Raw genomic sequence first — 27,480 nt, 5'->3', positions numbered from 1 at the left:
CAGGAGCCTGAGGTCAGAAGAGGGGTTGTCTTCCAATGGACACGGGGAAATTTTTTACGGTGATGGAAATGTTCTATATCCTGATTGTAGTATGTTTACATGACTGCACATTTTTGGCGAAACCTCAGACGGTACACTTAAAACAACAATTTTTTATTGCATGTAAAATTATATCTCATTGAAAAAACCTCTTAAAGATTGACATTATAAGTGAAACATATATGTTAGATGAATTAAAAACTGTAAAATAAGTGAACACTAATAAAATGTTACATAAAAGTTGGACTTCCACAGCAAGATTCTGTCTGCAACAAAATCTCTCTCTGTTGAAAAAAGACATTATCACAGAAAGTAGAGTAAAAGGAGTCCGAAAAGTATCTAAAGTATTACTCACGTCTTAAAGAGACTCAAGTGTTCAAATTTCTTGAGGTAAAAGTTTAACCTCTTTCATCAATACTACAGCATTTTGCACTCCTGTGACCCACCTTTTAGAGGTTTCTCTGTCGAGGTGAATTCAGTGCTAAGATAGGATTAGTAGTAATCCTCTAAGATGGTACTGCCACATTCAGTATCATTCTTACATTGCAGCCACTTGGGAACATGGCCAGGCGAGGGGGTGAATGACAACCAAAAGCTCAAAGTGTTAGGCACAATGTTATGTTGCATTTAACACTGTGATGTCTCATTTCTTCCCTTCTCTACAGCCTTTTTTCTACCACATTATACTTATGATGAGTGTGATTTTTTCATAGTAGTTCATCCATAAATGCTTCCAAACAAAAAAAGTTTCTGCTTTTATAAGAAAAAAAGGCCTACTATCTTCTATTCTCAAGCCAGCTTGAAGATTTTTTTTAAGTTTTGTTTTTCTTAAGCCAGCCTCCAATACAAGGATTAGGTTTAGCTTAAAGGACTATTTTGGGTTTTTTGTTTTCTTTTATGCAATAGATTAATATTGTTTCTTAGTTTTAAAGAACACCACCTATCAAAACAGTCTGTCCCACAGTGCAATTAGCACAGTTTCCTCCTATACTTACAAGGGTCTCAAGACAGATAAGGGATATTATTCCATCAGTATAGTAGGCTGCAAATTCTCCCTCAGGCTCCTAACTCTGTTAAATGAGAATTGTAATACCCATCTTGCTTCTTGATATATTTTTCATGGGGAGAGAAAGAAACTCAGAAGAAACTTCACAACAAATATAAAAACACTCTGAGAAACATTGAAGGATTAATATCATATTGGATACAACTAACAGCAACTATTTAGGATTATAGTGCATTATCAATCAGAAGCTATGAGCACAACCCTTACATCTACGTATAGTTTATGTGTTTGTTTAGATGGTGGTCGCCTTAGAGAAAAGCATGAACACGCTGTGGCTAAGTGAAATTCAACATTTTTTTCTACACAAATTGCATTAAGCAGGATCCATATGTCATGAGAATGTATATCGAAAGTAACCATCATTGCATCATGCAATAAAAAGCTAGGAAATCACTTGTGTACAAGACGCACTGAAGTTTTGTTGAGTTTTTTTTCCAAGCAATTTTTTAACATGTTTATTGATACGTAGGTCTTCTTTCACCCCTACCTAAAAAAGTGCTTAAGGTCTCCTTTTCTCTGTTTGTTCATCCATCACCAAAAAAAAAGAAGGGCAAAACATTTGCCTTAACTCTATCCCTTCTTCAGAATAAAATCCCCCATTGTATTCATTAACAAATGTTACTCCAAAGGATTAGCAGTTACTTATTATCTTTGTATCTTTACCATGCGCTCTGTGTAATTTCTCCAAAGGCTGGTTTAGGTTGCCACCATTTGCTGAAAATGCTCACATAAATAACTAACAGCTTCCTAAACTACCCAATTTGGTGGATTTTTCCTCATTCTCCTTTGGAACTCTGCACAGCTTATCTTGAGAACAGCCTCTCGGATTCTTTGATAGTACAAATTCCTGGTCCTCTTCCTCCCTTTGAGATTATCCTGCCTGCTGTGCTAACTTCTCTTCCTCCTTCCATCTTTTAAATATGTCAACTTTATGGGGACTCATGTTTTTATCTTTTGTTCACTGATGTATCACTGTAGCAGGGGTCACTGAATGAATGAATTCTTCAATATCCTAGTTGACTGTTAGAAATCCTTAAAGCTATAGTGCCCACGACTACTGGGTTCTGTTAGCAAAAGAAAAACAAGGAAGAAGGAACTGTAATATTAAGTAGTGCCCATGAACAGCCTGTTACATACATGATAAAAACTGATTCGTACGATTATTGCAATTATTCCTCAGCCAGGTCACAGCTAAGTGCATAGCTGACTGTGACTACATTCTTTCCAACAAATCTGGCACTCTTAAGTCCAAATTGACAGGTCTATCTCCACACAGACATGGTAAGTTTTTGTTTAGTGCCCCTCCCAACTGACTTATCTTACAATATGGAGAGGGCCCAGATGAGAGTCGATTAATTGATCTCAAATAGGTCAAAATAAAGATATTAATATTGCCATAACTGCGAATGCACATCACATTTTAATTGGTAAGAATTTTTATAGTTCTAAATATATTCCCACTTCAATAACATTAAGGGACCAATGAAGGTGTTTTAGTCCATGTGCATCCAAATGTTAGGAGTTATTTTTCGCTGAGAGACAACAAGATGATGGGAAGAGGGGTCATGAAAATATGCTGAGCAACAAAAAGAGCCTTGAAACAGCACCCATGATAATATGGGTGATAGATTTATTCTTTGCGGTGGCAAGGCTCTTTCTGAGTTCCTGTATATAGGCAATTAAGCTTACCAAAAATATCCAGTTATGGATCTATCCAGGAAGAGGCAGAAGTTTCTGGAGCTGCACTTGTTTCATTTGCAATCCTTGCAATTGAGGACATATAAGGGCTGACGGTGTACAAATGATAAAGTGTATCCGTTGTGCCTAAGCTTATATGCTTGAAAACAAGGTGAGAACTGGAATAAGGGTATTTTTGAGTAACAATAAAATTCTAAAACCGCACAGAGAAGATTCCCTGACCACAGGGCATCAATATCCATCATTTTTACCAATAGTTTTGGCAAAGTGTCACACTGATTTATTTGAGTTCACAAAGATCTGATGTAATATTTAAAAACAGATCTCTTCTTTGTGTAAACATAGATTAAGAAAAATGTAAATCTCCCATCTAGGTTTATTTTTTAATAGAAATTTTAATTATACATATATAAATCTAGAGTGCTCAATGCCTTAACCAGTTAAAATAATAAATGGGATTTGGCAGAACATTTGTTCTGATTACTAGATGTTTAATGATACTTGGAACATCAAGATGCATGTAGAATTACACTGTACTAAGATGAAGACAGAATAACTTGGAAAAGATCAGATCTCATTTTGACTTGATTCTCTTCTCCTGGAATATAGACAAACCACATTCTTTTCCTCCCCCACCTTAGATTATACTATATTACTTTTGATTGATATTCATCTCCATAATTTGTGCTTTTTGAAAGAATAATTGTTATAAGAATTACATATTTCAGGTTTTTTCTAGTAATTGGAAGGTATGAATTTAAATCTGACTTATTTCCTAACTGATCAAACATGGAATATAATTTATGAAATATTTTCAAAATAAACATTTAACTATCCTATGCAAACTTGAAATGTCACTTCAATTTTAGTTTGATAGAGGGTTATAGATGGCTACATTTTTTTCTCCCAGGCAATTTTTCTATTTTAAATGTTATAGCTGCCCATATTAATAATGTGAAAAGGCAGAGACAGGATAACCTTAAAACTCATACATCATTTTTTCATAAGTGATTCAAAGGTTAATACCTAACCATAAAGGTTAATGATACAAGGTCAGCTGTATAACATCCATATGAAACCACATGACTGCTGTAGCGTTTCATACCATTGACATGTTGCTGTTTTGTGGAATGTATTTGTCAGTTACAAGAGATGACATGCTTGTTTGGTGCCATGTACCCTTTATGAAAATATGAACTGGCTCAAGTATCCATGCCAGTCATGTACTCCAAATAATTACAAACTACTTCACACTCTAAATATTTAGATCACTAGGAATTTCAACGTTGGAACATCACCTTTCCCCTGACTGCACATCAGAGCAGGCGGCTTTCTAACTGCCTGTCCTTGAACATAACATTAACACAACATATGAAACTGATTAGGAGGATTGAGGTGTTTGAAAGAAAAAAATTTTGATTTTTATAAAGATTGGCATGAAGATCATTCTTCTCGGTCGAAATTTACTTTGATAAAATACACCCCCTTCTCAATTGCAGTTGCCAAGCATAAAAACAAATGCCTACTTTCTTCTGAATCACTCTTTTTTATATTTGTCTCATGTATTTTTCAGATTTTCACATCAGTGTAACATAGGTAAGAATAAAAGCATAGAATTAAATCTGAACATTTACCTATGAAGAAATGCTTAACAGGCCAGTACTAAAACTTGGAGCTCATAAAAGGGGAAACGTGTCTTTCTGTCGTTGAGTATAATTTAGTGTCAAAAGACGGTTTTTTGGGTTTGCTATGCAAAATCCCCTAGCAACAGTCAGTTTCTCAGTATTGGTGTTTAAAAGTTCTTTGCTTTGGGTAGTGCCTCGTTTGCAGGTTTAGGAGAAAAAAATGTTAAAAGGTATTCCTGACAGCTGGCAGCCTTTCTGTCTCTCCAGTTTTTTTTTTTTCTTTTTTTAGGTAATTAGGTTGCTAATGAGCAGCGAGTGAGTGATGCTGTTGGACTCCAATGTTTGATTCTAGGTCACAATAGGACATAGTCAATCTGGACACTGACCCATAGCTCACACATCAGAAAAAAATCATCTGAGAATCAGAAAATAATCTACCAAGCTATTTGTAAACCTTCAATACAATTCTTAACCTTGCAGAGATAAAGCGTTGGGGAAGAGGAAGTGTTTTACAACCTTTTAATCTTAAAAAACAATAAATTTGAAATTGAGTATTTGAAAGAGGTGGCCTTACTTTCCTCCAACTGATTTGTACATTCATAATAGAAGTGTGTTTGAGTTTGTGTTATCTGAAGATTCTGCTCTTAAACATGCTACTTTAAACCTAAGACAGCATATTCTCAGTACAATTCACCATTACGAGTTGAGTGATGGTTTTTCTGCCCATCACTTAGACTGTAGTCAACACTTTATCTTTGGCAGAGCAATTTCCACATGGCATAAATGATGGGGCAATGGACTGGGAAGAGGCTCGACTTTCAGTCATGGTGCCTCTATCAGTTTCCTGCCTGCATGGTCTTGAGACCTCTTGTTGCTAACTAGTAGTAACCAGACGGTGAATCTCACAGGGTGGTCAACTTCCTTGGCTACAATAAACCCCATTGCTGTTGTGACCATGTCACCTCCCTTTAATGTATTGAGAAAGAAAGGTTGAGAACCATTAAGCTGGATTCTAAGACCAACTCTTTTAGCCTTTAGTTCCTCATCTATAAAATGAACAGGTTTCCAAAAGATCACAAATTCAAGTAAGTCTATGTTGCTTCCACTTAAGCTAACGCAAATGATCATGCAAATGTTCTCTAAACGCGCAACATCTGATAAATGCACATTTAAGACAGAAACAGTAAATGTCATTCTCCCAGCAGAAAGTCATAAACTGTCAAAAATATCTTTTAAAAAACCTTCTGGAAACACAGTTTTTCCACTACAGTTTTCCTTTGTCTCTGAGTTTGAAAAATATTACCTGTGAAATCACTTTGGTTTACATCCAGTTTCCACTATAGGGGAAGAAAAAAGGAAGACCAACCAGTGATTAATTTATGGACTAATGCATTACTGTGATGGCAGATTCAACTGTTTCCTATTTAGCGAAAGTTTATGTCCGTCATGTACATGACACTGGGGATGGAAGGTAGGTGGAGGCACCTCTGCTTTCATAATTATAATGTGAGAACAAGTCTGCTAAGTGCCTAAGTCAATTCAAAATTTCTGAGGAGGAAGCCTTAGGGAATTAGAGATGGTTTCATGTATGATGAGGAACCCTTGCAGGGCACAAAGATTGGCAAAAGTAAAATGATGATTGTGAGAAATCCAAGTGAAAGAAAAAAGCATGCTGAAGGGAAAGTGTAGGGAAATAGTGGAAGAGAAAACCATAGTAATAATTACTCACCCTTTGTAGTCAAGTGCATTTTAGCCCCTTCACCCGCCCCCCAACAAAAAAAAAAGAAAGCCAAGATAAATTGGAGGGTCTTAAATACCATGCTAAAGACTTTGAACTTAACTTGATAGACAGTAGTGAGCCACCAGAGGTGTTTTAAGGGAGAAGGGCAACAACCTAAGTAATCGATAAGGTGGGCTGAATACACGCAAGCTATGCTCAAGGCCTATGTTAGGATGATGGAACCAGGATGCCAAGGAGTGAGTATATATGAAACCACAGAGCCCAGATTAACATAATTTGGTAATCAACTAGATGTGAAGCAGAAGGTGCAGGAGTTGTCAAGGATGCATCTGAGGTTTTTGGCCTAGACTTTTAGTTTTAGGAGAACCATAACACCTTACATATACAGGGTAGCTAAGAAGGCAGATTGCTTTTTGTCATGTTTACATTGGGAGAGGAAGAGAAGGAGGATTCAGAAGGAGACAAGTAGATGAAAATAAAGATCCCTTTCTACGTTGGGCTTATACAACTTTTTGGATGCTCTGGCTTTGGGAATTTTAAGTTTGAGATACTAAAAATATTTCCCAGTGTAGCTTTCCACAAAAACTTATCTAGAACTCAGGAAGAAGTTTGAATTCAAATAAATAGGTCTGAAAAGCACTTACACAGAGATAAACTTGTGGCAATAAAGGAAATCTCCAAGACACAAAATATAAAAGGTCAGGTGACTAACCAGCCACAATTTGGCGTGCTGCAGAGGCAAGGCTGGGAGGGCAGCAAAGAAGATAGAGAAGCACACTCTGAGGAAGAAGAAAAAAACTGCAGAATTTGCTGTCCCAGATGTTGAGGGAGGAGATCGAGGATGTCAACACTGACTCTCCAGGATCAGAGCAAAGAAAGACAGACAGATAGGAGATAAGTAGCACGGGACAATTACTTCATCTGTTTCAGTAGAGTTGTAACGGAATTCAAGTGGTAGGATAATTTGCTACATATCATTAATGTTTAAGAATTTTGCCAGTGAGAAAAGGAATGGAAGCTCAAAGCAGCAGTATGGTCAAGGGAAAGGATTTTAATGTAAAGGATAGCTGAATTTATTACTAGACATGGGGGAAGGCACCTGCTAAAAGAACTGTATTAGTCTGTCCTCACGCTGCTGTAAAGAACTTCCCCAGACTGGGTAATTATAAGGAAAGAGGTTTTAACTGACTCACAGTTACACATGCCTGTGGAGGCCTCAGGAAACTTACAGTCATGGTGGAAGGGGAAGCAAACATGTCCTGCTTCACATGGCAGCAGGAAGGAGAAGAATGAGAGCAAGAAAAGGGAGAAGCCCCTTACAAAACCATCAGATCTTGTGATAACTTACTCTCACGAGAATAGCATGGGGTAACTGCTCCCATGATTTAATTACCTCCCAACAGGTTCCTCCCATGACACATAGGGATTATGGGAACTGCAATTCAAGATGAGATTTGGGTGGGGACACAGCCAAACCATATCAGAACCAAATGAGAAAAGTGCAGAAGCAGCAGTAGAGGATGATATCAAAGAGAACAGGTGAAGAAACACCAGGCACTTTCATTTCTTTTCCTATGCATGAGGCCAAACCTAACAAGCAAAGAAATAAAGGCATTTATAGTCCATAGACAAAGGCCCTCATTCTTTATTTTCTCTTGGTTTCAGAAGAAATGCCACCTCTTTCTTCCCAGAATCTCCTGGGTCCCTGATTTCGCTGCCTTCCACATTCTCAGGAACACTTTCTCATCAACTTATTCCTTCTGGCCAGCTCCCTGCTTTACCTATTTAGGTCTCTTGCTGGAAATGCTGGACTGCTCAGGCTGTTTCCTGCACCATCTACATCTACTGCATATTGATTCTCATATGCTGCATAGTAGCTTGACAAATATTACCCTATATGATCTAAACACCACTGTGGTGAAGGTAGGAGCCCCAATTTCTGAACCATCGAAAATCACAATCTCGGGAGCATCAGGGCTGTGACTCAAAACTGAGTCTTCTACTGCCGCAGCCTCGTGTTCTTTCTCCTCTGCAGGGCTGTCTCTTGATGCTGGTCAATATGCAGGCAGTAGACTGTTTCTATCTAAACATTACAAACGACTTGGCTTGCTGTCAGAGACCTAACTTTAAATGGCTAAAATCGCTTGATAAATGGTGTGAAAATTTTATGGTCCTTCCGTCAGACACCATAATTTATTATCACATAATGCACAGTTAGAAGAACCAAAAGAAACCATCCCACAAGGGCAAACAATGTGGAGGCAGTGGCCCTTTGACACTCAAAGGCCACAGGCATTATATGGATCCAATAAGAAAGCTGCTTCTACGAGCAAGAGAACAACCTCTTGATCTTGCAAAATGTTTTTGGACACCTAAAGGCTCTTTTATTACTGTGGCTGATTAAAATGAAAAGTTTAAACGACTAAAATGTTCTTTTTGATGAGTTTTTACCATGAACTATAGACCTTGTAGTCCAGTGGGATTCAAGCCCTTTGATCCTGCGTACTCACATAAATTCAGAGTCATAAAACAACATTGGATTTGATTTTACTAGTGTAGCTGATGTTGCCAGATTTGTAATGCAATCTTGTTTTCTCCCCTCCTTGTTTTTGAGCCCATCCACCATTGTTTTATAGCAAAAGGAAAGGAGTTTCCATTTGGTTTTGGCAATCAAGTTTCAAGACTGAGCCACTTTTCTACAATGTTGGAATTTTACAGAAAAATAATGGTACTGTATTGTATCCATCAAAACGGGAATCAATGTTAGTTTTGCGTGCTGAAAATAAACTATCAAAAAGAAAACCCTCTTTCTCATAATAATCACAGATTTTCATTACTTAAGATGGTTAGAGGATGATGTGGTTGAGAACAATAGTATAAGTATGAAGTAGAAAAACTGGTGTGATTTAGTGTTTATAAATTTCCCTCAGGACTAACTGAAAATAAATTAGAAATATCAAAAGATGCCCAAGTTATTCATCAGTGGCAGACTATAGATCATATCTTAGTTTACAAACTTAAGAAAAAGGATTGGTATCTGTGGGAGAAATAAATGTTCGATAAGACATATGTTTAACAAAAAGACATGCAGTAAATATAACTTAGATGTTTAATTCACTTTCTTCTAACATCCTAATCATTTTCCTGTGTGTATATGCCATATCACATTCCTATAACTCCTAAGACATGAAATTTTTACTATAAAGGGTCTATGAGGGAATAATACGACAATTTTATTAAACCTATGTTACAAAGACCAAAACAATCAATAGTGGGTCATAAAAATCGTTCATTTTTATGGAGTAAAATATCAGTTTGGGCTCAAATATCAGTTTGGGCTCAGTTAGAGAGATCAATGTATATTTAGCCTATTCACTAGACCAAGGAATACTAATTTAACAGTTTTCACTAACTTTATTTTTCATGGATTGCCTGAAAGATGAAACATTTCTCGCCAAGAGTGTTCTGTAAGTGACACAGGATATAAGGGTCATGCAATACTTCAATAATTCTAATTGGAAAAGAGTCACCATGTAAGGGATACTTCATTCTCCTACGGACAATGCCTTGTGACATTTTCAGCTGCAGTCTCTTAACACCTGCTGAAGCCCCAGTGAACATTTCAGAATACGATTCATTCAGAGAAATATCATTCCAATACACATTCACTTCCTTGCCATTTGGTATGAATATATTACATTAAGCCATATAAAATTGCTGTTTTATAAGTCAAATGGGTCAAATATCAGCAATTTAATGCAGTTCAACTTATAAACTTCATTTAGCAAATTTGAAAATTATCATTGTTCTATGTTTTCTCAGTTAATCCTTTAAATTATGTCTAAAGGATCTATTTGCCGTAGATAAGGGTCATGCCATACTTAGTACTAAAACAAAACAAACAGAACTGTGTTATACAGACACCTACTGCAGCCTTCAAAGACAGTACAAGAAACTTCCCCGTCTACAGAGATAAGTAATTGTTCTGGTGGTGTGTATATCAAATTAAGATAAGAGAAGTGTATCCAGTTAACAAGAGCTTTCTCATTGCATGCTCATAAGGGTCGTGTGTTGTCAGCACCTTCTTCCTCCCTATTAATTCATTCAAGAATTATTTATTGTATATTTACCATGTTCCAGAGGGAGAATCAAGCTGTGAACATTTATAGACAAACAACAATGACAGTATTCATGGTTCCAGGTTTAGCAGAAGCAACCATCAGCACCGGTAGAAAGTCAATGCTTGTTGTCAGAGAGCGTAAATTCTCTCTTGACCCTATCTTAGTCAGAGCCACTACAATCTCTGACTTGGACATCTGCAATACTCCCTGCTGTCCTCTCCACATCCTCTCTGCCCTCCTCAACTTGTCCTCTGCAACAGCAGCCGGGGGGGGGGAAGGGGGGGTCTTTTGGAAATGCAAATCTGCTCATGTCACATATTCCTCTTCTCAGAATTATAGTCAGTAGATTCTAACGGTTCTGAAGATGAAATTGGGAAACCTTAAAAAGATGTAAAGGCCCTTCCAGTATCTTGCCTCTTGCCTTTCTCCACTGCACTGTTTTCAACCCATGGGCCATCATCGATCAGTGAGATAGCATATTAACATATCAATTTGTGCTTTATCCAGAGCATTTTTAGTAAGAGTTGAATATATCAGAGTATGTTACATGTAATAAATTCTGTTGAATAGAACTCATTCCTCTCTCTCTCACACGCACACACACACAGACACACACACACACACGTAACCTGGGTCTCGATGTAAAATACATTTCTTATTCTGGGTTGCAGTATAAAAAGGTTGAAAAAATCCTACTCCAGAGCTACATTTCCCACCTCTCTCCTGTTTTTCCTGTGCTTTGGCCACACAAGCCTTCCCTGCAGTTCTCCAAACAAGCCAAGCTTCTCTTCACTCTTCAAACCTCTGCTTAAAGGTCAGTTCCTAAGAGTATCCTTGTCTGGACCCATGGATCTTAATGAGACCCCATCAGAGCAGCTCCACAGCACTCATCACATTATATTTATTGGTTGATTATTTTATCAGTATCTGTTTCTCTGAATGGACTACAAGCTCCAAGAGAGTGGGGCCTATTATCTGTCCTGCTCCCTCGAGCACTTAGCACAGTGCCTGGCATCCAGGAAGCACTTAATGAATACATATTGAATGAATGAGAAAGACCTCTATTTCTTTTTGATTATTCCATTCTTAGATGAAACTTATGAAATTTCATAAGGCATTATTTTTAAGATGGTCCTTTGTCATTTGTTATATAGAATGTACCTATATATTTACAGCCATAAACACAGCATGTACTGTCTCTGTAAGTAGATTAAGCATTGCTGTGAGTATGGACTTATGTGCACTTTGCTGTGTATGTTTTTCTGTAAAATAAACTAACAATGAGTTTTCATGTGTTTAAAGCAAAAACTCTTAGCATAAAACTGGAATGTGCTTCAATCATCAAAAGAAAATATAGCTAGAAAGATAAGAAAAAAAAGGGTCAAACTGACCTCCAGTGGTGAGACTGTGGAATGACTCCCAAAGTAATTGTAAAATAGCCTATCACACAGAAGCATATATATATGTACATATGCAAAACACATTTCTCAATTAATAGTTTATGTTTATTATACCAATTTGCAGGAGATATAGGTCATGCCATATATTGTATCAAAACAAAATAAGCAGAAGTGTATTACACAGACACCTATAACAGCTTTCCGACATAGTGTATGAAATTGCCACAATCAGAAAATCTAAGTCTTGGAAAGAATCTTAGTTGAGATCTGAGACCTAACATCAGCAAATTCTGTAAAAAGTTGATAATTTAAAAATGTTAACACTCAAAAAGTCTCTCCCTCCATTAGTCTCTGCGTAATATTAGGTCCTCAGTGTAAGCTGAGTGTTACTTAGCCTTTATGGTATAAATTCTGTTTTCCCAACTAAATAGTAAATCCTCTGAGTACAGAACCTATATGAGGATTAAATAAAATAATCCATGGTAAATGCTAAGTGTAGTGTCTGGCATATAGCAATATGCAACAAATGTTATCTGTTATTATCATCATCATTACCGTCATTACTAAATGATGTTTTATCTCTAGCACATCTCTTGTATTTGACACGTGCTCAATTGGTGTTTACCGATCATAAGAAAGATAAAGTGTAAGAAGCCAAGTTATGTACATGAAATTATAGCTTAGAAAATTTGTCTTTACAGCAAAAACAATTTTAACACGCAATTATCTTACTCAGAACCGTTCCCCAGATCTGTGTTTTAACTCTTAGGCTGCTTATACATATTCAGATGTTTCCTTCATAAAACCATGGCAACAGTAATATTTCTTAGGAAGAGGCAATAATGGAAATAAGCACATCATACTTTTATAACATATTAAAAGCAATGCTCATTGGAGAATTAGATGTAACAGTAAATATGGAATGTTTCTCTTTTACCTCGGCACATAGCTTACATTGAACAAACTTTACCATCAAAAAATACACTTTGACAGCCACAGACTTAACAGTAAACTAAACATGCTGCTCCTCATAATAAATACAATAGTTATGATAGATTGGTCATCTACCACATGCCATTGTGGCCCAGTCCCACCCTAAGCTATCCCAACAGTTGTAATCAGTCAAAATGACCAAGTTACAACATTGTCACACCCACTTTAAAGGTGAGAAGCTGAAGCTCAGAAAAGTTTAAATAATTTCTTCAAGACCACACATCTAGTAGACAGCAGAAACAGGATTCAAACTCCTGGAGAATTACACGCCTGTTTTTCTATCCCACTATCCTGCCTAGGGTTACATTGCATTTTGTTTAATGAATGGTCACTTGACTTCATTATATGAGTTTATGCTTCAGCATGTTCTGATTCTAAGGGCCATCACTCCTAAGGACAAATATCCACCCAAAGATAGATCAGAGGCAAAGGTCAATCCAGAGTCAAAGTCACATCAGGAATATTCTCGCTAGGCAAGGACTCTTAAGATCTTCCAGAGGCAGTTCAGTGTACAGGGTAAGAGGGCCACCTCATAATGGTGTAATAGCTCATTCATTCCTTATATATAAAGACTGGCACACAGTAAATGCTCAATACATACCAAATATTATTATTGTTATTCCTCCAGGACACAGATGAAGCTACAACAAATTGCAGTGAAATGGTCAAAGCACACATAATGTTATGCACGTATACACACAAAAACACAATAAATTCACACTATGAATTCCAAAGTCTACGAGGCTGGACTTGTTAGAAGCAGCAACTAGTACCATTTATCACACATGAACACACCATACAAGGAGGTGGCAGCATAGAGCACACAGGTGTATCACCCCATAGGCCTGTTAAGGAATCAGCAGTGTTGGGTATCAGGGACTATACTGGAGAAGATTAAAGTTAAAGAACAGCTGAGCCCCAATGTTCAAATTACAAAAATCGTAACGAAGAAGTAAGGAGCTGGCAAGCTGCATAGAAGTTTAGCCACAGTATTTTCTCACCCAATTTACAATCTTGGAAATTAACTTCTATGAGATTCAGGTTTCAAATCTCTAAGATAAATACAGGCAAACATCAAAATTATGGTGACAAGTATTAGAGGCACTTCCTCAAACTGGGCTCAGGACCAGCTATGAGAAATAAAGCTGGAAAGAGAAATCTCCCACCTGCTCCTTTCTTCTGTACCTCAGTAGGGAGAACAGAACACCTTATTTCTGAAACCAGTGAAATAAAAGAACTCTATTGCTTATTTTTCTCTATCCCAACACTACAGATATATCACTGTCTTTTTTTTTTTTATCATGTGGGGAGCTTGTACAGGGTAGGAATAAAGGATGATCTGCACAGGTCTTTGACACAGGACGAGAGAAAAAATTAAAAGTTAAAAAACCATTATACTAGACAGTGAATACACATCAAATTTAGAAACCAGGCAGACCTGGTTGATAAATCTAGCCATCCTACTGACAAGCTGTGAAAGCTCAGATTGCACTTGACTCTGCTGGGTCTCAGGTAGTTCGAAATTATTTATATGAAGCACTGAGCATGGTACCTGGCACAGAGCTGGTACTTCCTTCTCAGTAGCTAGGATTATAAACATCTCCATTTAAGTCAAAAAGCATGGGGTGCTCAGCATTTAATCTCTCATGTCAACAAAATCTCTCACCATGCCTTCCTGAAAATGTTCTGGAACACAGACCATACCCAATTTTTTACACTAAGAGCTCATCTTTCACTTACACTTCCCAAAGCTGCTGCCCTTTCAATTCCATCAATAGCCCTTTCAGGAAAGGACAGAAGAGAGGAAGAAAGGGAAAGCGGAAGAAGGAAAGAAAAGGGAAAAGAAAAGAAACAAACGTAAATGTCCATAAATATCTAAAAGCTCAAGGAATTTTGCTTTGTATCCATATGTTCATGAAAAAAATAAATGTTACTCAGCCTCTTTATCTTCTATACCAGAATCTTCTATACCAGAAGTCACAATCTCAGATGCCTACAGGCTCCAGGCAATCAACGTTAAGTAGAGGAGCCTGGCTATAAGACGATAGTAAATGTGGGGCAGTATTTTGGCAACTAGAGCATACATGCTTTATTTGAAAATTATTCAAAGGAACTTTTTAAATGTTATTGTGCTCAATGAATAAACGTCTCTGGGCTGTATTTGATGGTATCACAAATTTAAGAATTCTGCAGCTTGCCTAATGGTATCCCCCAAACAGCCTTCTACCTAAATACTGAGTCATGAAAAAATTTCTAGCAGTGTCCAGTCAGATCAATTAAAAACTATTTATTAAATTTCAGCTAGTTGCCTAGCACTGATCTAGGTAAAATGGGAAAAGAAAATCTCCTAGGACTTTTGGATTGAGTTGGGATAGACGCAGGGGCCCACTCTTTTCCCAGGCCAGAAATGATAGAACTTTGGAGCTAGAAGGAAACTTATACCAGCTACTCCAATGCTTTTACTTTACAGCTGAAGAACCTAATATTTAAGAGTGATGTGTGATTGCATAGAATTTACAGAATTATTGAATGAGGCAGGACAAGTCTGGAAAGAGGGAAACACTCCCCATGGTGCTCTACCATGCTTTCTCCTATTTCATGAAGAGTCAAAAGCAATGGCCAACACGCAGAAAGTCACCGGTTCCAGCAGTAGCCTGTCACCTAAAGTCAAAAAACTTTTGCAGTAAAAAGAAAACTGTCTTGCTCCACCTGTATTAACTCATGTTCAGAGATTAAGACTCAGCAGAAATGACTGAAGGCTGATGGTGCATGAAGGAAATGTCTAAAACCATCATTGGCCCCCATGATACAAATGAGCAATGAACATTCTACAACAGCCTCCTTCTATATCTGAATTGTCTGAAGGCAAGACAGTATCTTGAAGGCTGAGACAAAGGGCTCCTTTTCCATGAAAATTCAAGTCCAAATGTATCTACTGGATTCTGGGTAGCCAGTCACCCAAGAGGAATCTCAACACTAGTAAACCAGCAAATCTAGTAACCTCACAACATTTCAGAGTCACAATGAAATGATGAATTAACATATTTCTCAATATTTTCTATTTTTTCCTTTTTGGCATCTCAGTAATGAATTACACTAATATCAGCACTTAGGGGAATACCATAAGGGTTTTATGAAATCATCGTATTTCATACTTGTGAAAGTTTTGTTTATTGGCCTACAAATTATTCCCTTTCCCTCACAGTATTATCTGTGAATTAAGAGATTTAAATGTATTGTGTTGATAATGAAGAATATAAAAAATGGAACAGGCTCGGGATTTATGTCTTTATAAACTTCGTTGTATCAGCTCAAATAGAGTCTGCACTCAATTCTGTTTCTACAGCAATGTGTAAACTATTAGAAATGGATCAGTGGAATGTGTTGGAGACAGTAAAATGAGGAAGTCTACAAGTCTTTCTTAATGGAGGCCAGCATACCATTTCATTCTCTTGGGGACAAAAAGGTACAATGTAAGTTAATTTTCAGTTTGGCATTGATCCTTGGATCATTTTGCAGTGGGAGTTACCACACTAGAAATGTGATTGCATTGCACAATGAGCAGGGGCCGGCCAGAGGCCATCGCTCAGTGAAGTTTCCCCTCAATTAGAAAATATGCATGTGATAAATGGGGTAAACGAAAAAGGTTCCCGTAAAGGAAATGTCACTGTTGGCTGGTTCTTTGTCTTGCATCCCACAACCCAAAGAACATTAGTTAAAAACAGATACAACAATCTGTCATTTCCAAGTCCTCTACTTTCAAACTGCTTAAGGTGTTGGTCAAAAACGATATTCTTAAGCTACCCAGCTCCTCACAAGCCAGACAAAGGGCATTTATTCTTCTTTCTTCCTTTTTCAAAATTGAAGAAGTAGAGATCCAAAGAAGTCCTACTAATCCCATGCTCAGGCTTCCCTTTTGTCATAAAGATTTGGGCATCCTACAGAGTTTCACTTATCTTTCCAGAGCTGCATCCCTTCAGGGAGTGACACATCTGAAAAGACACTGGAAGATCAGAGGGCTACATTCAGAGTGTAACTGAAAACCTGAACACATTGCTCCAGAGGCAAGTAGATGGACTAGAGACCTGCTGACTAGGAAAGAGAACTTCTACAAGTAACTAAAAGGTTAAAAATGGGAAGTGGTGGCTTGGCGTGGTGGCTCACGCCTGTAATCCCAGCACTTTGGGAGGCTGAGGCGGGCGGATCACGAGGTCAGGAGATCAAGACCATCCTGGCTAACACTGTGAAACCCCGTCTCTACTAAAAATACAAAAAATTAGCCAAGCGTAGTGGCGGCCACCTGTAGTCCCAGCTACTAGGGACGCTGAGGCAGGAGAATGGCGTGAACCCGGGAGGCGGAGCTTGCAGTGAGCCAAGATCCTGCCACTGCACTCCAGCCTGGGCGACAGAGCCAGACTCCATCTCAAAAAAAAAAAAAAAAAAAAAAAAGGAGGTGGTGTAAATAGTAGGAATTTAGGGCTGGGCATAGTGGCTGACACCTGTAAACCCACCATTTTGAGAGAGAGGCAGAGGTGAGCGGATGGCTCAGGCCCAAGAGTTCAAGACCAGCCTGGGCAACATGGCGAAACTCCATCTCTACAAAAACAAAATAAAATAATAAATAAAGGATGTAACCTGAACTCAGGAAGTGGATTATATACTGAGAAAATAAGATTATATTAATCAATTAGGGTAGTAGCCCAAACAATAGGTTTCTTGGAGAAAAAGGATTATGCTGGAAACAAGCTATATGGTATTCTCTTTATAGTTCTTTCCTGTATGTGGTAAAGCTCAAACACAGCAATAGATATTTCTCAAATATATTTGATCATGAAAACTTTTTGTCAAGAGGCATTTCAAAGTATCACTGGGAAAACCTGGTTTAGACCACCCTGATATAAAGCACACAGGCACAAGAATAGCAGGAAGATCACAGACAAGTCACCCTTAAAGAATAAATCCACGGCCGGGCACAGTGGCTCACACCTGTAATCCCAGCACTTTGGGAGGCCGAGGCGGGTGGATCACTTGTGGTCAGGAGTTCAAGATCAGCCTGACCAACATGGCCAAACCCTGCCTCAACTAAAAATACAAAAATTAGCTGGGTGGTGGCACATGCTTGTAATTCCAGCTACTCAAGAGGCTGAGGCAGGAGAACAGCTTATATCTGGGAGGCAGAGGTTGCAGTGAGCCGAGATCACAGCATTTCAATCTAGCTTGGGCAACAAGAGTAAGACTCCGTCTCAAAAAGAAAAAAAAAAGTGTAGCAATTTACATTTACCTCCCCTTATAGTTCAAAAGCAAAGATTTATTGATTATTTAAATGAATCAATTTCTGGCACATATGTTTATACACCTTTACTTAAATTAAGTACTTGGATGATTTTGCCATTCAAATCTCCAGTGGGAGAGTGGTTGCAGGTCAGACATTTCCCATGACTTCACTGTTTTATGTCATTTATAATATCCACAACATAATTCTTCAGTTTTGTCCAAGTGCGTCCTTCATTTAGCAAACTGTGCCTTGAGAGTTTATGCTCACTTCATGGTACTTGGCATCACCTCCTTCATTTTCCAGTTTGGGATAATTCTGCTAACTTTATTTTTGAAAAGGCAGCACCTTACCTTACATGGTTTCACTGGTTTGAGAAACTTTTCTAAGTGGTAGCCATTGCACAGCAAGTTAATGACAGCTGGGTAGAAACAGTTTAGGTATGTCCTATTAAGGCATGTAATAAAATTGATTCTCGCAGTAACAATACTAATAAGTTACCTCTTTGAGATTGCTTAGGAGCAGGAATTGAAAATCATCATTATCACTATTTGGCAGATCATTTCTCTGTGTAGTTGATCTTTTCCCTTATCAAAGTCCAAGATATTATTTTATGCATGATGCAGAATGACAATGAGAAAGGACTGGGGTTTTGAAGTTAGGACTTCAACTCCTTGCACTGTGACCTTGAGAAATTAATCAGCTTCTTTGACACTTAGTTTTCTCAGTTTTAGCAACTGAATAATAACAGTGATAATATTAACTGTACTGATGCCACCCTTCCTGGGTTGTTCAATATGATATACACCCTATGGTACCAGTTACATAGCACATACTCAAACAAGTATTATTTCTCGTAATTAGGCAACTTGAGTTTAGAGTGGTCTTTGTGCTTTTTTTCTGGTTAAGCACATATTTGGGACATTGGACTTTCCTCCTCCCCCTCCCCCTCTCCACCTCCCCCTCCTCCCCCCATGAGTTTAGAGTGGTCTTTGTTTCTTTGTGCTTTTTTTTTGGTTGAGGACATATTTGGGACACTGGCCTTTCCTCCTTCCCCTCCCCCCTCCTCCCCCCTCTCCTCCTCCTCCCCCCCCACTTGAGTTTACAGTGGTCTTTGTGCTTTTTTTTGGTTGAGCACATATTTGAGACATTAGACTTTCCTCCTCCCCCTCCCCCTCCTTCTCCTGCTCCTCCTCCTCCTCCTCCTCCCTTGAGTTTAGAGTGGTCTTTGTGCTTTATTTTTGGTTGAGCACATATTTGAGACATTGGACTTTCCTCCTCCCCCTCCCCCATCTCCCTCCTCCTTCTACTCACTTTAGAGTGGTCTTTGTGCTTTTTTTTTTGGTGAGCACATATTTGGGACATTGGACTTTCCTCCTCCCCCTCCCCCGCTCCCACCTTCTCCTCCCCATCTCCCCCCTTCTCCTCCTCCTCCACCTCACTTGAGTTTAGAGTGGTCATTGTGCTTTTTTTTTTGGTTGAGCACATATTTTGGACATTGGACTTTCCACCTCCCCCTCCCCACCTCCTTCTCCCCCTCCCCCCTTTCTCCCCCCTCCCTCCTTCCTCCCCCCTTCCCCTCCCCATCTCCCCCCCTTCCTCCCCCCTTCCCCTCCCCATCTCCCCCCCCTTCCTCCCCCCTTCCCCTCCCCATCTCCCCCCCTTCTCTTTCTCAATTGAGTTTAGAGTGGTCTTTGTGTTTTTTTTTTTGGTTGAGCACAGATTTGGGACATTGGATTTCCTCCTCCCCCTCCCCCCTCCTCACCCCCTCCCCCCTTCCTCTCCCCTCCCCCACTTCTCCTCCTCCTCCTCCTCGAGTTTAGAGTGGTCTTTGTGCTTTTTTTTTGGTTGAGCACAGATTTGGGACATTGGACTTTCCTCCTCCCCCTCCCCCTCCTCCTCCTGCTCCCCCCCACCCCCCCAACTCCTTCTCCTCCTCCCTTGAGTTTAGAGTGGTCTTTGTGCTTTTTCTTTGGTTGAGCACATATTTGGGACATTGGACTTTCCTCCTCCCCCCTCCCGCCTCCTCCTCCTCCCTTGAGTTTAGAGTGGTCCCTTGAGTTTAGAGTGGTCCCTTGAGTTTAGAGTAGTCTTTGTGCTTTTTTTTTGGTTGAGCACATATTTGGGACATTGGACTTTCCTCCTCCCCCTCCCCCTTTCTCCCCCCTCTCTCCTTCCTCACCCCCTCCCATCTCCTCCCCGTCTCCCCACCTTCTCCTTCTCCTCCTCCTTCTCGAGTTTAGCATGGTCTTTGTGCTTTTTTTTTTTGGTTGAGCAGATTGGGACATTGGACTTTCCTCCCCCCACTCTCCGCCTCCTCACCCCGTCTCCCCTTCCTCCCCCCTCCCCCCTTCTCCTCCTCCTCCTTCCCTTGAGTTTAGAGTGGTCTTTGTGCTTTTTTTTTTTGGTTGAGCACATATTTGGGATATTGGACTTTCCTCCTCCCTTTCCCCCCCATCCCCCCTCCTCCCTCCTCCTCCTCCCTTGAGTTTAGAGTGGTCCCTTCAGTTTAGAGTGGTCTTTGTGCTTTTTTTTTGGTTGAGCACATATTTGAGACATTGGACTTTCCTCCTCCCCCTCACCACCTCCTCCTCCCCCTCCCCCTTCTCCCCCTCCCTCCTTCCTCCCCCCTCCCCCCTTCTCCTCCCCATTTCCCCCCCTTCTCCTCCTCCTCACTTGAGTTTAGAGTGGTCTTTGTGCTTTTTTTTTTTGGTTGAGCACATATTTGGGATATTGGACTTTCCTCCTCCCCTTCCCCCCCTCCCCCATCCCCCATCCCTCCTCCTCCCTTGAGTTTAGAGTGGTCCCTTGAGTTTAGAGTGGTCTTTGTGCTTTTTTTTTGGTTGAGCACATATTTGGGACATTGGACTTTCCTCCTCCCCCTCCCCACCTCCCCCCCGCCCCACTTGAGTTTAGAGTGGTCTTTGTGCTTTTTTTTGGTTGAGGACATATTTGGGGCATTGGACTTTCCCCCTCCTCCCCCTTCCCTTCTGCCTTCCCCTCCTCCTCCTCCTCCTCCTCCTCTTCTTCTTCTTTTTTGATACAAAGTCTCACTCCATCGCTCAGGCTGGACTGTGGTGGTGCGCGCATGCAGCCTGCTACACCTTTTGAAAAGCTAGTAGCAGGACCAGCCTTGTGCCCTTTCCATACTGCATCACTCAACAAATGCTGGCTGCAGAGCACACATGGAATAAAAAACCCTAAGCTCCCCCACTTACTGGCCATGGAACTACGGGGTAAAATAATCAACTGTCCAATCCAAATATTTTAGGTGGTAGGGCTTGCGTTTTGCTGGTGGGAGAAACTGAACAATTAAGTGATTTCCCTTCAAGTGTATGGTTAAAACAAAATTGAAAGTTCTCTGCTTATTTAGGTTCTCTGCTTATTGAATCATGCTGTTTTCTTTAAATTCTGTGAAAACATTCCAAAAAGACCTAAATGTCATACTTATCAATTCTTGTACATGGTGACAGAATGAATCACTTTTTCTTTTGTACTTTAAAAGCATGAAACTCTTCTTATTCTAGAAAGGCATGTTGAAGAAGTCTGGAAACATATCTGACTTCTCCATAACTCGTACATGGAGAAAGAAAATCTAACAGACAACGATAGCAGCCGATGGAAATCACATGTAAAGCACCAACAGAGTTTTCCCACTCACTATCTTCCACTAGGTCTGTGACAAAAGATGAGACCGCTACTTAGTGGAACAAAACAGGTAGGGGTGATATTCAGTGAGTACTCACAAGTACAGCTAGGCTGGGTTTTTGTCTGTTCGTTTTACGAATGGCATCTATTTTGATTGTGTTGATGCCAAAACAGTTGTCTCATTTTATTTTCAGTATCATCCAGAGTACAGGGGTAATTAATCAGGCAGGTAAAGTGGCCCAGAGGGCACCCTGGCAAATGAGAGGTCATGCATCCTGGTGGAAGTGAATGCCTGCAACTTAGCCCCAGCAGGTTGAAGTCATACAAGAAAATAAGTCCTTTGTTGCCAGCTTCTCCAATTTTTAAAGAAGCAGCTAGAAATCCAGGTTTTATATAAAAATCTCCATACTTTAAAATATTTATTCCTAGTTCAATCTTTAAAACGCTGTGTTTGCCAAATGAAACACTTCTTTGGGTCAGATTAGAGAAGAGAGTTGCTGGTTTCCTACTGAGGGTTGTCCATCTGTGACTGCTAGAATAGTTTAAAAACTACAGCTAAGCGTTCAACATACGAAAATCAATAAATGCAATCCAGCGTATAAACAGAACCAAAGACAAAAACCACAATTCTCTCAATAGATGCAGAAAAGGCCTTTGACAAAATTCGACAACGCTTCATGCTAAAAACTTTCAAATAAATTAGGTATTGATGGGACGTATCTCAAAATAATAAGAGCTATCTACAACAAACCCACAGCCAATATCATACTGAATGGACAAAAACTGGAAGCATTCCCTTTGAAAACTGGCACAACACAGGGATGCCCTCTCTCACCACTCCTATTCAACATAGTGTTGGAAGTTCTGGCCAGGGCAATCAGGCAGGAGAAGGAAATAAAGGGCATTCAATTAGGACAAGAGGAAGTCAAACTGTCCCTGTTTGCAGATGATGCGACTGTATATCTAGAAAACCCCATCGTCTCAGCCCCAAATCTCCTTAAGCCGATAAGCAACTTCAGCAAAGTCTCAGGATAAAAAATCAATGTGCAAAAATCACAAGCATTCTTATACACCAATAACACACAGAGAGCCAAATCATGTGTGAACTCCCATTCACAATTGCTTCAAAGAGAATAAAATACCTAGGAATCCAACTTACAAGGGATGTGAAGGACCTCTTCAAGGAACTACAAACCACTGCTCAATGAAATAAAAGAGGATACAAACAAATGGAAGAACATTCCATGCTCATGGGTAGGAAGAATCAGTACTGTGAAAACGGCCATACTGCCCAAGGTAATTTATAGATTCAATGCCATCCCCATCAAGCTACCAATGACTTTCTTCACAGAATTGGAAAAAACTACTTTAAAGCTCATATGGAACCAAAAAAGAGCCTGCATTGCCAAGTCAATCCTAAGCCAAAAGAACAAAGCTGAAGGCATCATGCTACCTGACTTCAAACTATACTACAAGGCTACAGTAACCAACACAGCATGGTACTGGTACCAAAACAGAGATATAGACCAATGGAACAGAACAGAGCCCTCAGAAATAATGCCACATATCTACAACCATCTGATCTTTGACAAACCTGACAAAAAGAAGCAATGGGGAAAGGATTCCCTATTTAGTAAATGGTGCTGGAAAAACTGGTTAGCCATATGTAGAAAGCTGAAACTGGATCCCTTCCTTACACCTTATACAAAAATTAATTCAAGATGGATTAAAGACTTACACGTTAGACCTAAAACCATAAAAATCCTACAAGAAAACCTAGGCAATACCATTTAGGACATAGGCATGGGCAAGGACTTCATGTCTAAAACACCAAAAGCAATGGCAACAAAAGCCAAAATTGACAAATGGGATCTAATTAAACTAAAGAGCTTCTGCACAGCAAAAGAAACCACCATCAGAGTGAACAGGCAACCTACAGAATGGGAGAAAATTTTTGCAACCTACTCATCTGACAAAGGGCTAATATCCAGAATCTACAATGAACTCAAACATATTTACAAGAAAAAAACAAACAACCCCATCAAAAAGTGGGTGAAGGATATGAACAGACACTTCTCAAAAGAAGACATTTACGCAACCAAAAAACACATGAAAAAATGCTCATCATCACTGGCCATCAGAGAAATGCAAATCAAAACCACAATGAGATACCATCTCACACCAGTTAGAATGGCGATCATTAAAAAGTCAGGAAACAACAGGTGCTGGAGAAGATGTGGAGAAATAGGAACACTTTTACACTGCTGGTGGGACTGTAAACTAGTTCAACCATTGTGGAAGTTGGTGTGGCAATTCCTCAGGGATCTAGAACTAGAAATACCATTTGACCTAGCCATCCCATTACTGGGTATATACCGAAAGGATTATAAATCATGCTGCTATAAAGACACATGCACACGTATGTTTATTGTGGCACTATTCACAATAGCAAAGAGTTGGAACCAACCCAAATGTCCAACAATGATAGACTGGATTAAGAAAATTTGGCACATATACACCATGGAATGCTATGCAGCCATAAAAAATGATGAGTTCACGTCCTTTGTAGGGACATGGATGAAGCTGGAAACCATCATTCTCAGCAAACTATCGCAAGGACAAAAAACCAAACACTGCACGTTCTCACTCATAGGTGGGAATTAAACAATGAGAACATGTGGACACAGGAAGGGGAACATCACACTCCGGGGACTGTTGTGGGGTAAGGGGAGGTGGGAGGGATAGCACTAGCACACCAACATGGCACATGTATACATATGTAACAAACCTGCACGTTGTGCACATGTACCCTAAAACTTAAAGTATAATAATAATATTTAAAAAAAAAAAACTACAGCTAAGTGTATAAATCGGATGTACCACCCAGATGGCAATAGTGAGCCATGGTGGCCACGGCTTTAGCAATTAGGTAAAAATCATAAACGTGGGGCAAAAACAGTTGTTTAAGTGTACTAATATCATCAAAAGAGCAGATAATTTTTTTACAGATGGTTTTTAAAAATCTAAAGTATAGTTTGGAACATTTTTAATCTTTACTACTGTTAATCACACCTTAGTCTAACCTGTATTTTAAGTGCAGATCATGATCACAATATACTTTCCTTCTTCCATATACTCCTCTTTTCCATCTCCAATCTTTTCTTAGTTTGAGATATATAAGATCATAAGACTTTTGCAGAGACAGAATGAGATAATGTGTTTAGAACAATACCTAGCACAGCAAGAATTAAAAAACTGTAACCATCTTCTGTTACCATGAATATTATTCCACTGTCAAAGTCCTAGCCAGGCTGGTCTACAGTTTGTGGAAAGCTAGGGTTAACTGTTACAACTTGGCTGTTAACAAAACTTCTGCTTACAGAATCACTTCTGTTCCTGCCCTCTTTAGGAATCTGTGTCTTAAATTATCCCCCACCAATTTCAGCTCCTCTGAGGCAGCTGAGAATCTTTTTCACATCAGAACAAAGAAAAAGAAAGAGAGGTCTCCCTTTGTAACAAGGGAGATAAGGACCTCCTCCTCTCCTTTTCTTCTAGGAGACAGAGGTACTTTTCCACTTTTTTGTTTCTTTGTGAAATTGACTCATTTTCTCTCCCAAACTACTTAAACTCTGCTGGATGGGTAGGACTTGAATTCATACACCATACTACTTATCGAATAATTTTCTGCTACTTGCAATAACATAACATATAATCCAATACACCGACTCAGTTATTTTTCAAAGCGCATTATCAATCATAGAAAAGAAGAATATTTTCATGTATCTGATAAGGGGTTAATATACAAAAAATATTTAAGGAATTCAAAGGCAAGAAAACAAACAGCCTGATTTAAAAATGGGCAAATAATCTGAAAATGTATTTCTCAAAAGAAGACACACAAAAGGGTCAACCAATGTATGAAAAAATGCTCCAACATCACTAATCATCAGGGAAACACAAACTAAAACCACGATGAGGTATCACTTCACAACTGTTAGAATGGCTATTGCCAAAAAAGACAAAAGATTACAAGTATTGGTGAAGATACGGAAAAAGAGAACCCATGCACACTGTTGGTGGGAATGTAAAGTAGTTTGTAGAAAACAGTGTGGAGGCGCCTCAAAAAAATTAAAACTAGAACTACCATATGACCCAGAAATCCCACTACTGGGTATGTATTTAAAGGAAGTGAAGTCAGTATGTTGAAGAGATATCTACACTCTCATGTTGATTGCAGCGTTATTCACAAAAGCCAAGATGTGGAATCAACGTGAGTGTCCATCAATGGACAAATGGATAAAAAAAAAAATGTGGTTTATATACAAAATGGAATAGTCTAGCCTTTAAAAAGGAAAAAAATTACCCTGTCATTTGCTACAATATGGATGAACCTAGAGAACATTATGTTATGTGAAATATGCCAAGCACAGAAAGACAGACACGGCATGACCTCATTTATGTGAGATATCTAAAAAAGTCGAACTCGCAGGAACAGGGAGTAGAATGGTGGTTACCAGGGGCTGGGGCAGAGAGGGGTAAAAGGTGGGGAAGGATTAGGGAGATGTTGATGAAAGGAGACAAAATTTCAGTTAGATGTGAGAAATAAATTCAAGATGATCTTCTGTACAACGTGGTGACTATAGTTCATAACCATGTATTATATACTGTAAAATTTCTAAAAGAGCAGAGTTTTCGTGTTCTCACCACATATAAATGATAAATATGTGAGGCAATGTATGTGATGCAATGTATATATTAATTAACTCAATTTAGTTACTCCACTATACATATTTCAAAACATGTCTATACCATATATATACAATTTCTATTTGCAAATTAACAAATTTTTAGAAAAGAAATGTCTGATCCACAGATTGATTAAATTAGCAAGTCATGAGTTAACATTAAATGAGGAAAAAAATGTTACTGAAATTTTGCTGTCATTCTCTCCTGAAGCAGGGGGTTATTGCAGCCATCAGTAAACAGGTCTCAGTGCCTGATTCAGTATCCAGTTATTTGAAGTTAAGATTCTGAACTTTCTGCCACAGGCACTACAAGCAAATGCCAAACACCAGGAATGTCAACTAGATGGCAGCACAAGGGAAATGATCCCTCAGTCATTCCCGGCTTCACAAAGGAGGATCAGGTCAACAATTTCCCAGCACTCTCTGGGGATACGGAAGGGCTCAGAACAACTCCTCCTCCACCTCCTAGGGCTCCTTCCTTAAATTCTGTAATCTGCATCACATCATATTGCAGGGATGTGCTAAGAAACATACAGACATGAATACCTGAACAAGAGGAAGCTGAACAAAAATAATTTCCATCGTACCTAGAAAAAAAAACTACTATATTTTATATAACAGTAGAAGTCGATTCCATCTTCTCTTCTGCTTTAAAAATAAAATAATCATTTTCCAATCCAATCACACGCCTTTATGGTATTTTTTAAAATTAGAAACTGAATTCTATTAAAAACAGAATCCGAGGCTTTTCAGATTCCCTGTATAGACACAGTGCCTACTGGCAGCTGCAAGATGCGATGCTGTCTAGTTTAACACTTCAACTCAAGAGGAATATTTACTTCAGCATAGGAGAAAACCAAGTGTCAGTTCTATAGAACCCATTCAGTAGCATCAAAGAGGTATACCTGCAGGTTTTCAATTTCTTCTTTGTGCTCCCTCTTCAAGTGTAAAATAGCAGCTTGGTATTCTGTAAAATCAAAAAAGAAGCCAATTACAGAGAAGTACAAAACTAAGCACATAATTTATCTAGTGGTCCTCTTAGAAATAAACTGACTAAAATAAATACCACAATCTGACATCAACCTGACAAGAGATGTTAAAAATTGCAGAAAGATAGGACAAGTAGTTCAGG

The 27,480-nt window shown here is 39.0% G+C and overlaps 1 protein-coding gene across 2 annotated transcripts in view; it reads right to left on the bottom strand.

Annotated features, from left to right (window-relative positions):
- The window catches only part of FMN1 (formin 1), a 429,632-nt gene that overhangs the window by 214,657 nt on the left and 187,495 nt on the right, over nucleotides 1–27,480 (bottom strand). For both annotated transcript variants that reach the window (XM_030814363.1, XM_030814364.1), the window contains one exon: nucleotides 27,254–27,315. In XM_030814363.1, the coding sequence (XP_030670223.1) occupies nucleotides 27,254–27,315 (62 nt within the window). The remainder of the gene's footprint in view (nucleotides 1–27,253; nucleotides 27,316–27,480) is intronic.

Source organism: Nomascus leucogenys, chromosome 6, assembly GCF_006542625.1.
Source record: "Nomascus leucogenys isolate Asia chromosome 6, Asia_NLE_v1, whole genome shotgun sequence".
Taxonomy (NCBI): Eukaryota; Metazoa; Chordata; class Mammalia; order Primates; family Hylobatidae; genus Nomascus; species Nomascus leucogenys.
The sequence above is the reverse complement of the archived record's forward strand: the minus strand, read 5'-3'. Positions and strand labels throughout refer to the sequence as shown.